Source organism: Suricata suricatta, chromosome 6, assembly GCF_006229205.1.
Source record: "Suricata suricatta isolate VVHF042 chromosome 6, meerkat_22Aug2017_6uvM2_HiC, whole genome shotgun sequence".
NCBI classification, from domain to species: Eukaryota; Metazoa; Chordata; class Mammalia; order Carnivora; family Herpestidae; genus Suricata; species Suricata suricatta.
In genome coordinates, this window is record NC_043705.1 from 57,010,309 (window position 1) to 57,022,897 (window position 12,589).

At 45.3% G+C, this 12,589-nt stretch overlaps 1 protein-coding gene across 1 annotated transcript in view; it reads right to left on the reverse strand.

Moving 5' to 3' along the window:
- Positions 1–12,336, reverse strand: part of SERINC5 (serine incorporator 5) — a 103,733-nt gene extending 91,397 nt beyond the window's left edge. The window contains exon 1 of the mRNA XM_029942504.1: positions 12,152–12,336. Within this exon, the coding sequence (XP_029798364.1) occupies positions 12,152–12,178 (27 nt within the window). The 5' untranslated portion in view covers positions 12,179–12,336. The remainder of the gene's footprint in view (positions 1–12,151) is intronic.
- Positions 12,337–12,589: the final 253 nt, after the last annotated feature.

A 12,589-nucleotide genomic window follows, 5' to 3' on the forward strand; every position in this document is an offset into this window, starting at 1 on the left:
TAACAATGAGGTCATCTGCCGCATAGCCCTCTCTATCCCCCACCCAAAAGATATGAGGAAATCCACATGTTAAGACCTCTTGTTATTCCACCTAAGGGAAAGTGACCATGCCTGAAACAATTATTTCTTTTCTTTTGCTAGCTATTTCCTTGCTCCACTCTCCTTTCTATAAAAATCTTCCATTTTATAAAACTTCTTGAAGGGCACCTCAGGGGCTCAGTTGGTTAAGTGTCCGACTTTAGCCTAGGTCATGATCTCATGGTTCGTTGAGTTCAAGCCCCATATCGGGCTCTGTGCTCTCAGCATGAAGCCTGCTTCAGATCCCCTGTACCCCACTCTCTGCCCCTCCCCCAACCTCTTGCTCTCTCAAAAATAAATAAACATTAAAAGTAAAAGATCAGTGGGGCACCTGGGTGGCTCAGTCGGTTGAGCGTCCAACTCAGCTCAGGTCATGATCTCACGGTTTGTGGGCTTGAGCCCCATGTCGGGCTCTGTGCTGACAGCTAGCTCAGAGCCTAGAGCCTGAGCCTGGAGTCTTCTGATTCTGTGTCTCCCTCTCTACCTGACCCTCCCCTGCTCATGCTGTCTTTCTCTTTCTCTCTCTCAAAAAACAAATAAAACATTAAAAAACAGAGTCACTTTAAAAAAAAAAAACCAAACTTCTTGAAGTTCCTCTCTATTTGCTAGATGGAATGGTGCCTAATTCATGAATTGTTGGTGGGTTGTTTTTTTTTTTCAGATTTTTAAATTTTTAAATAATGTCTGCACCCATTGTGAGGCTCGAACCCACAACCCTGAGATCAAGAGTTGCATGCTCCACTGACTGAGCCAGACAGGCATCCCCAATTCACAAATTGTTTAGTAAGGCCCAGTACATCTTCATTTTTACTCAGCTGAAATTTGTTTTTTAACACCCTAAACCACATTCCACTAAAACCCCACATCGGCCACTAGTTACTCGTCTCCCCTACATCGCCAAAGTTCTTTTTTTTTTTTAAATATTTTATTTATTTTTGATACAGAGTGAGACAGAGCATGAGAGGGGGAGGAGCAGAGAGAGAAGGAGACACAGAACCAGAAGCAGGCTCCAGGCTCTGAACTAGTGGTCAGCACAGAGCCTGACACGGGGCTCGAACCCACGAACGCGAGATCTGACCTGAGCCGAAGTCGGAGGCTTAACCGACTGAGCCACCCAGGTGTCCCCCAAAGTTCTTAAAAGATCATAACTTTCCCTCCCTGGCTTCAATTCCTTAGCTCCCCAGTACTCTCCAACCCATAGTGCCAAAGCTTCTGCTCCCTGGAAACCAAGGGTGCCAAAAACCCCAGGAATCTTGGTCTCCCCCTTACTAACTTCCAAGGCATAGGGTGTTGTCTGACAAAACCGAAGCTTCTCCCACTTCAAACCCCCAGGTTCTTTCCTCTCCAGGCACCAGGCAGGTTGTAACCTCCATCACTTTATTTTCTTTCTGTGTTTGCTATAGGAATGTCTGCATTTTAATGTTTCGGGTTTCTTTTTTTTTTTTTTTTTTTAAGTAATCTATACACCCAGCATGGGGCTAGAACTCACATCCTCGAAATCAAGAGTCACTGGCTGCACTAACTGAGCCAGCCAGGCGCCTCGGATTGCCTGCCTTTTAAATGGAGAGGTCTCCATTGTTGGTCTTTCCCTTCTCGTTCTACATTAAATTTTTCTGAGGTCTTGAGATTTTTTTGAGAAGCTGAGAAATGCTAAGAACTCTCTTTTAGGAAACGTATTCAGAAAAACTGTGTAACTGCAGGAAACCACTAGAGCCCATTACTGAGGACCCAGTACCGCACATGCTCCCATGGGTTGGTTCATTTACTTCTAGGGAAGCGTCTCTCCCAGTGGACCCGCTGCTTCCTCCCCTTTCACAGGTAAAAAAGGTCCAGAGCTGAGATACACAAACCTCAAATAGATCTTTGAAAATAGTCTGCCCCAGGAGAAATTTTAAACTAAGAAAAGTCAGCATCAATTTACTCCCAAGCATGAAAGTAGGCTCAGTTATTGCCTTGGACTAATATTATGCTAGGTACCCAGTGAATATTTATCAATTGACATATTGCTTTAAGAGTTGAAAGCTTTTTTTTTTTTTTTTACAGTAAAGAGGTTGACCCTCTCTTTAGAAATCTTAAAAAGAAAACCACAGGCCCAAAATGGTTTCACTTAGGTTAACCCAACTGCAGTTTCAATCCTTGAAAATATAACTGTTGATCAGTCAACATGGAATTTCCTGATCAGCTCTATGAAGTTTACTGATAGACCCCACCCCCTTCTGCTCCCCTTAGGAAGGCCACCTTGCCTAAAACTATGAATTTTGTACCAATAATTTTCTTTTTCCATCTCCCTCCAACCTTTGAAAGAGGCTTCCTCTTCTGTAGACTTCTGGAGCTCCCCTCTACTTACTAGATGGAATGCTGCCTAATTCACGAATCAATTAGTAAAGCCAATTAGGTCTTTAAAATTTAGTCGGTTGAATCTTTTGTTATTTAACAGGAATAATGCTACCAAACGAAGAAAAGTCGTGCTGATAAAGAATCCTATTACAGAGAACATTTTCATTACTATGGTTACAAAATACGGCCATTGTTTCTATGAACAGCACTGGAGGAGTTCAATGAGCATGGAATCAACAACAAAAGACTGAATTCTTCCCTAGTTTTGGTGAACTGCACACACTAAGGATCCCAGCATTAGGAGACCCAGCCCTCTGTGAAATTACTGAGATACAATTCAAGAACAAAAAACTGGAAAATAAATCCTGGGCAGACCTCATGGGCTTTATTTAAAGTGTAGCTGGCCAGTTTATAAAAATGATACTTACACAAACACAAGTCTGATTTTCCAGCTCTCCTAGTTATCTTTGCATAAATAAGATTTAAGGGGTTGTGTGTATGTGTTTTTCCTACTTTTGTTTCAACTAGACAGTTTTCTGAGGGGGGAAAATGCTGTTTAATCACTGTATACTGTATCCTTAGTCCAAACCCGCAAGTGGTTTCAAAATCTATTCTGTGATAAAAACCTACTTTAACTTTTTCCATAACAGCTGCTTTCCTTAAACATCAGCTCAACTTTAATCTTACAAGGCAAACTACAGAAGAAAAGCCAAAGTAAAATCCTGTTTCCTTTAAAATTCAGACAGATGTTTTATGTAATCAAACCAATCCACTATTTGAATTTCCTTACACACAAACTACACTGATTCCCACATTATGTTCTAAACTCTTGCAAAGGTTCACTTTAGACCACTGGGAAAACCTGATCATTTAAGACAATCACAGTGGTTTAGATTAGTAACTGGATTAATATTGCTCTCAAGATCCAATCTCAACCCTAAATTCAACTGACAACCTCCACATGTAATGAAACTTCATGAGACACACAGAACGCAGGATCTTTATAGTGTTACAAAGAAAACCACAGGCCCAACATGGTGTCATTTAGGTTAAGACCTCAAGTCAGTAAACTAAGACCTCGTATCTCATCCAAGTTCAGTTTCAACCCTCCAAATATGTAATCTTAACCAGTTGGCATGAGAATTTCCTGGTCAGCACTAGGAAATTTACTGATACATCCAGTCCCCCTCCCTTAAGAGGGTGACCTTGGCTAAAACAATAGATTCTTTGCTAATAATTTCCTTTTTTCCACCCCTTTCCACTTTAAAAAAAAAACATCTTCCTTTCTTGTAGTTCTGTGATGCTCCCCTCTACATGCTAGATGGGATACGCTTGATTCATGAAACAATAAAGCCAATTAAATCTTTAGAATTTATGCAATTGAATTTTTAAATGATTTTTCTTAGGTTTATTTATTTTTTGAGAGATGAAGGAGGGATGGGGGCGGGGGGAGACAGAGAATCCAAAGCAGGATCTGCACTAACAGCAAAGAGCCCGATGTGGGGCTCCATCCAATTCTCAAACCGTGAAATCATGACCCAAGCCGAAGTTGGGATGCTTAACCAACTTGGCCGCCCAGGTGCCCCGAATTATTTTAATTTAACAATAGTTATAATTACAGGTACTGAAAACAACTCAAAGATAAAATGTAATTATGTCCAATGGCTAATTCTGCAGACATACATACTATTTTATATGAGGACTCCCTTTTTATGTCAAATTATCATAAATGAACTGGCCACAATGTACTCTGAAATATCAGTAGATAACGCCATCCTTCCTCTCTACACTTGGAGTTCATACTAAAACACTCGGGACACGGGAAGGTAAGCTCCCAAGGCTCATAGTTGACTCACTCCCAGATCCTGACTAGCCGTGGGAAATCTACAGGTGACATTTATACAGAAAACCAGGCAGAAGCAAACAATGGGGAAGAAATTATCTCATTACAGTCAGAGGCTGCCTCCCACTCCCTACAGGTCGGGCCTCTTCAGGCCTCCCGGCCAAGGCATCCCACTCAGACTCCAGCCAAGCAGCCCACGCAGCCCAAAGCTGTTTGTCAGCCTGCCCAGGTCAGCTATAAAGCAGCCCAAGAAAACAAATCTGAGTGATCAACCCTCACACTAACTCTCCAACCAACAAGGCCACCTTCACTCTCTTTACTGCTTAGCATAAGTGACAAGCTGCTGTTCATAACAACCTGAACTTGGCTAACTACACATCTCTGGACGCTCTCTCTGTATCAGCTCACCAGTAAGCTGTATTAGCCAAGAGCTCAACATCAGCCAATCCCCTTGTCCCACCCCTTGTCAGTGTGGAAGAGCAACCATGTGGGCACTTTACTGCATTCTGCCTGTGTTTTTCAAAAAATGAACAGAAAAATAAAAGTGCCAATAACTAGCGATATGACAGGACTCAAACTTAATGTAACTTAAACAGAGATGGGCACCTTCATGCAGCAGGAAAACAATGACTCAAACACTATCTAAGTAGATCGTATCTATATAAATATTTAACAAATGTAAAGAAAAAGATCAAATTTAAAGAAATTGTTAAAAATGTCTGAAATAAATCATCAATGATGACACTGAAAGGGGGTAATTCAGATTTCCTTCATTATTTTTGGTCTCTTAGAAATAGAAAAACACACAAACCCAATAACACATATGCTTATGAACTAACTTCCACTCACCCAACTTTAACACCCTTGGAGAATCCATCATGTCTGAAGGCAAAAGACTACCTACACCTGAATGTCAGCCCAGAAAACATGAATGGCTGCAAAGGAGTACTTAGTGCCTGTTAAAAACTTCCCCCACCAGGCAGCTTCCGGCTAGCTGAGTCTGTAGAGCGTGCAGTTTTTGATATCAGGGTTGTTGAGTTTGAGCCCCACGTTGGGAGTAGAGATTACTTTAAAAAAAATAAACGGGATGCCTGGGTGGCTCAGTTGGTTAAGCATCTGACTCGATTTCAGCTCAGTTCAGGATCTCACAGTTCATGAGATCTGCTGTGTAGGGCTCTGCATCGATGACAACTCAGAGCCTGCATAGGATTCTCTCTCTGCCCTTCTCCGCTCAGGCATGCTCTCTCTCAAAATAAATAAATATTTTTCAAAAATAAGTAAATGAATAAACAGAAACAAAACTTCCTCTATCACCCAGTAGAGTAGGACCAAATACAGCACACTACCTACAGGTTAACCTTACTTTTGCAAAGTAAAATCATATATACTAAATATGGGGGGCTGGACTATAAAATATCAGAATATGGTTCTCTGGGTGATAATTGTGATGTTTTTCCCCTTGGGTTTCACAAATACCCCCACATAGTTCAAAAACACATCGATCATAAACAGAATGAATTTTTGTGCCTGGATCTCTTCCAAGGATGGAAGCATCATGTGATATAAGAACCTAGAAACTCCAACCACTATAAACAAAGAGGGAGAGTTTTGCATCTAAAAGTCCTCAACAGGGGGATCACCTAGCTCATGATAGGTACTCTGTTGAGGGGGGAGGGGGAAACTCATCCATGCACTAACCAGGAAACAACTCCTGTGCATCAGATGACCGAGTACTTGGTGGTGTGGACAAGTCTAAGTGCACATTCAGAGAGAACTCTCAAAGCACGGGGCAGATTATCACTAAGGACATGCTTCTTGAGCTTATTTACTCTTTGTGGAAGTCTTCATGGACTCTGTGTGTGTGTGTGTGTGTGTGTGTGTGTGTGTGTGTGTTTTCCACTACAATCTGGAGGTGATCAGATGCCCTGATGAGGAAGACCTGTTCCAGTTCACACTTCCTCAGAAACCACTGTCTAAAAGTCTCCTGCATGGGCTTTGGTTGCCTCTAACTCCGAAGAACTGAGGTTTTGTTAACCATTGTAATAGTGAGAAATGGTGGAATTTGCAAGAAATCTCGACACAAAGCGACTCTTCACAAACCCTTGCATGAAGGGACTTGACCAAACTCTAACAGGGCCTCTGGCAGCCTAAGGTTGCATCCCCGGATGACCCAGCTGCCTTGGCCTTTCACTTCTAGTCTGGAAAAGCTCAGGGATGTCAAAAGAACCGAAACATTCTAGCCAGCACCTGAGACAGACCCCAGCTTCCCTTCCTTAGAGCATTTACCAAAGAGGGCTTACAATTGTGCATCCTTCCTGTCCCTTTGAGTTGTATATGTATTTCCAGCAATTCTTGAGTTTCTTAAGGATCCACGTGCCATTCCTCGCAAATGTAATTATCAGGAAGGGCAGGACCTCAGCAGGACGTTCTTAACTTGGCAACTATCTGACACAGCCGTCCAAATCTAAGTACACTAACCAACTCCAGTCATTTTTCACTTCCCTAACTCTACTGGGCCCCACGCCCTCACTCCTGCCTACTCCCTCATTCCCCCTTTAAAACTCCAAGCAGGGGAGCCTGGGTAATAGGTTAATTGTCTGGCTTTTGACAGTTCCTGAGTTGGAGCCCCACATCAGGTTCCATAGTGACTGTGCAAAGCCTACTTAAGATTTTCTCTCTCTCTCTCTCTCTCTCTCTCTCTCTCTCTCCCCCTCCCATGCACACTTTCCCTCTCTCAAAACAGGTAAAATAAACTTAAAAAATAAATAAATAAAACTCCGGGCAAATTGGAATAGAGCTCAGCTCTGTCCCCTATTGTCAGTGGTCTCTGAGTAAAACATTTTCACAGCTTTCACATCTACGTTTATGTACCTTTGACAATGGATAGTTCTTGGTGGCATTCAGGACTCTGTTAACAAACAAGAGACATTAAGAATGGGCTTTCATTGGGGAAAATCTCAGTGATTAATATGATCTGGCTAGAAATACCTTGGTCGTATTCCCACCCTTACATGAACTGGTTCCACCACCACCGGACACAGTGACTCTGCATCCTGGCAATGGCACCATGGCCATGACCCACCCCTGTGATCCTGTGGTTTGGCAGTCTTCGTAAGGGTCTGCCTACCAGCATATTGCTGCGTCTGTCTCAGGTGAACATGCAAGTTACATGCCGGTACAATGGAAAGAGCAAGGAGTTGGAATTTCATGAAGCGCCGTATCAGGCTGCCAGCTGTTCTACACCCACCTGCCAATCATGTCTGCATTTGTGGCAAAATCTGGTCTGGAAGAAGCTAGACCTGATCTACCCACAACAACTGGCAATGAGCAATATCTATCAAAACAGCCCAATAGCTGTGTATTCAAAACTGCCTTAGGTCCATTATAAGCAACAATAATGAGCAAGTTACTCATTATTTACACAGAGTAAGACTAATGAAGAGAGGCAGTGTCGGAGTTGAGCCCCAACTTGAGTCGGGTGCGCCAAAGCTCAAGGCCTGGCTCCACCACCATGTAACATCAGTCAAGTTAATTTTCTATTTCTCTGTACTTCAGCTGCCTGCCCTGGAAAAGGAGGTCAATTAGAACATTAATTGCCCCTTTATGACTGTTGTGAAAAATGTATGATGTAATAAATGTAAAAACAGGTAGCACATTGTAGGCATGAAATAAGAACTTCAGCTATTGCTTTCACTATCATTAATATGTATACATGCCTGGAGTAAACCCTGCCAAGCTTTATTCTCAAATTGCCTTGAACACACTGTTTTTTTTTTAATTTTTTAAAAATTAAAATAAGAATTTTTAATGTTTTATTTTTATTTTTGAGAGAGTGCACGTGCCCTCACCAGCAGGGGAGGGGCAGAGAGACGGGACAAAGGATCCAAGCAGGGTCTGCACTGACAGTAGAGAGCCCAATCTGGAGCTCAAACTCAAGAACCACAAGATCGTGAGCCTGAGGCACTCACACACCACTGAATTTTTCACTTATTCATCTCATTTCACCTGATAGCTTATGCCGTCATTTTCTAAAGCAAGCTTCCGCCCCTAACTAGCCCGTAAGTTCCAAGAGCAAAAAAGCTCTTTGCTCATCAGCTAGTCCTCAGGGACTTACCACCACAGTGCTGGGTACCCAGAAAGTGTTGATTGACCACTCTTTCCTGTAATCTCTCCTTCCATTAGCATCCATTAGCCATAGCATAAGCGAAATCTAAGTGTATAGCAGAGTTGGGGCAAAAATAAGATGACCTACAGACTGGTGAGATGCAGGTGGATATTGGCCACTAACAAACTAAGAGTTTTGGGGCTCCTTACTCTGTGCTAAACCATGTACTTAGAGACTTTATGTCTAGATCACATATAATCCTCATAATAACCCCAGGAAGTATTAACACATCCTTTCTACAGTTGAGAAAAACTGAAGTTATTAGAGGGTAGGTAACATGTGCACATTCACACCGGTCCTTGTTGTCCAGATTTCCCAGTTCAAACCCAGACTTGAGTCCATAGCCCAGGCTCTTTTCTGAGTTACACACTGTTCCTGATGGTCCTCAAAGTCCCCAAAATTTCTATCTCCAACCTCAAATTTCTCCCAATTTAAACATCCAACTGGTGACTTGCCATTTCCATTTAATTTATAATAGGCATCTCAGGGCACCTGGGTGGCTCAGTCATTTAAGTGTCCAACTTCAGCTCAGGTCCTGATCTCATGGTTCATGAGATCGAGCCCCACACCATCAGGCTCTGTGCTGACAGTGCAAACACTGCTTCGGATTCTCTCTCTCTTGCTCTTGCTCTTGCTCTCGCTCTCACTCTCTCTCTCTCTGCCCTGCCCCTGCTTGTGTGCACGTGCTTGTTCTCTCGCTCTATCTCTCTCTCTCTAAAATAAACAAACATCTATAATAAGCAACTATGGTTTTCCTTCCCGAGTGTCCCTCTCCCTTCAAGCCTCCTATCTCACCTCGTAAATGACCAATCCAGTTGCTGGAGCCAAATACAGAATGGCTCTCATTCCCACAGCCTACTTCTAATCCACCCAAAAGTGCAGCTCTACCTCTAAAATCTGCCCAGAAGCCAGCAACATCCCTCTGTAAGCCCTACAACAGACTGCACGAAGGTACTGCACTCTCTCCTCCTCAGGCTGTAGCAAGAGCAGATTGCCAAGATTTAAGCTTCATCAGGAGGCATTTTTGTTCACTGCTTGCAGCCTAAGCGCTTACACAGAGAGAAGGCGGTTAAAAAATATTCACGGAAGGAACAGCTCTGACTGCTCTCCCTACCTCCACTCTGGTCCGTGTTACGGCCAGTCTTCACAGCTCCCAAAATAATCTATGCGTAAATCAAACCACAGTTCTCACTGGAACAAGAACAAAACTCAAAACTCCAACGGCGACTGACAGTCCCTGGCCACATCTGCACCTGCCTGCGTCTCTACCTCATGTGCCTCACTGATGATACTCCAGCCACCCTGGACTCCCTTCCGTTCTGCAAACACCCTGAAAGGCTCCTTGGTATACCAGGACCCTGACGTGGATGCCTCTCCTCACTCATCAGTCTCCACTCCAGGAGCGTCTTCTCAAACAAGCTTCCCCAGTAACCTACCCAAAGCCACTCTGCCACCAGGCCTTGCTCCAATACTAGTACTTACGCCTTCATTGTTTACATGCTTTATGGAATGCCCCTCCCCACAAACAGATGGACCCCTGAGGGTAGAGATGGTTTTTGCCTGGCTCACTGCCTGCCGGAGCTCTAGCTCCTGAACCATAGTAGGTGCTGTGATACTGTGATTTAGCCAGAAATAGAGATTTGTTCTTCCTCCCTTGTATGGGAGGTCCAGGAGACTTGTGACTGGCTTCTGAAATTCCAGGCCAGGGGCGGTCTTATCCGACTAAACCGTTAATTGTGGGACACTAAATCCAGGCGATGTCATAACTGAACTGAATTGTTCTATGTCCAAGGTGTCCAGAGAGGTGGGAAATTGGGTTGGGGTGAGAGGGGGGAAACCCACACATTGGATATCAGAAATGCTGTGAGTAAAAACAGTTTGTGCTCAAATTAAACAAAAGATTGGTAGAATGGAAAATATATTAAATACAACAATCAACTGACCCAAATAAATAAATAAACAGGTAGACTTACTTCTAATGGTGCTGAGCTCTTTTAATGTACACTTAACAGCCCCATCCGTACAAAATCAGGGTGTCATCACCCCCTCACTGCATTGAGACCCACCACAGCATTGCCTCAAGCAGTTCAGAGAAAGCAGAAGTTAACTTTCCTGTGATGAATGGCCAGGATTTGGTTCTTTCCAAAGTCCTGAGAGGGAGATTTTAGAAACAAGTCATTAAATCCTGCCAAAATATCAACCATACCAATAATTCTTTTACAAGACCCACCTGAGTACTGGTAATCATTTTCAAAGCCCTAAATTAGCTGCTTGGAGTGACAGAAGGCCTCAAGGGGCTTTCATGGGACTAGAGGAGGACAGATGCCCCTAAATATAATTACTAAATAATGTTAAGTGTTGCATCAAATTGGAAAGCAACTTGAAACAATGAAAGATCTGCAAAGTTTTGAGACTGGGAACATTCAGAAAATAGCCTTTCCAGTCCACATTGGTTTCCAAAGCCCTGGTAAGCAGGTAAGCATGCTCTCTCTCTGCCTGACTCAAGGGAAGTCATTATACCTCAAGTTAAAAACAGTTTCCTCATCTCCGAAAAGGCCAAGGCAAATGCATGTCAGTTACAGTATTAGACCTCATAAACCTTGATAACTTCACATGGCCACTCGAAAGAGGGCAGATTACCTGCCAGTATAATCGGCCAGTTACAGAAACTCATAGTTTAACCCCTGCATCACTTACTGGCTGTACTTGATTGCCATGAGGCCGACTCTATTAGGAAGAAAGAACATCCCAGTACTTGAATAACATCCCCTTCCCCGAGTTACATTCATTTGGAAAAAAAAAAAACATTAAAATTGTGTACAGAAAGGCTGTACAGAATAGGGAGGGTAGGCAAGAGGGAGTTGGACATCCGGAAGGCTTTTTATTCGGCAGGAAGGCGTGAAATTAGCATTCAGGAGTTAAAACCCACTAATTCTGCCCAGATGCGCTACCAACCAGTAGGAGTCGCCTAACCAAAGCAAACAAATAAATGCTAAGATATTATACGAGGGTAACTGGCAAGTTCAGTTGAAAGGAGGGACGGTAAGGCTCGAGCTCTACCCAGGCAGCAGGTAGCATGCAGCAAGGGTTACGACGGGAAACTCAGGAGGCAGGGCTGGGTGAGCCTTCCCTGCCTGCGGCCGTGAGCACCATAGTTTGGAAACAAGGTTTGGAGACGTTCTGGAAGGCACAGAGCCAATGCCCTAGGCTTGCAAGATGCCAAGTGCAAGCTGCCAGGGCCATATGACCCGAGTTTTGTTCACCGCATGAGAAAGGAGACGTTGCCCAAACGCACGTCTTTTTCTGGGCTCACTGGGTAGGCAGAGCCGGGTGGGCTACGGAGCTCAGCGCCACACACTCTTGCCTTGAGGGGTCAGCGACACTCTGCAGGAGAAGTTGGGATCCTTCGCCGGAGCCCTGCCTGCCCCGCCCTAAGCGAAGTCCCTAAGACCGGACGGGAAGACCTCAGAATCTCCTTTTGGGCTTCCCCGAGTCCCTTCCAGCTCGCGCGCCGCACAGGGTTTTCCCGACGGCTGAGCGCCGTGCTCGGGCCCGAGGCACTCACCCAGACTGCGCAGTGTCAGCTCCGGGTGACCCACCACCCGCCCCACTTTCAGCCGAAGATCTGGATCTGGGGCATGCACCCAGGGAAGCCGATGGTGCCTGGACTCCCCACCCCGTAGCCGGATCCACCACCCCACCACCCCCGCCACGTTCCCCCAGTTCACCTGGCCCGCACAGCACTGCGCTGACATCGTGGCAGGCGACGACCACGGGCTTGCTCGCCCGCTCCCCGTTTCCCTCCGTCCCTCCTGGCTCCCTCCAGCCGCGGTCACTCCTTTCTGGACCAGCTCAATCCTCCACGCCGACCTACCCCAGCCCAGCGCCAGGCACCGCCGCCAGGGTGAAAACAACCGCCGCCAAACCCCGCCCCGCTGCTGCAGACCCCGCCCGTCCCCTCGAGCGACGACCGCCCTCGCCCCGCCCCGCGCCCGCCCACTCCCGAGCAGGCTCGCCCGGGGCTCGCACTTCCGCTGGCGTCAGGCGGCGGGGCGGCAGCCATCACTTCCCGGTGCAGCTCCGGGCTCCGAAGTCCGCCCACCGTCGGGCGGGCCCGGCGCACCAGTGCTCCCGCACCGGGGGGGGGGGAGAGCACAGCGCCCCTT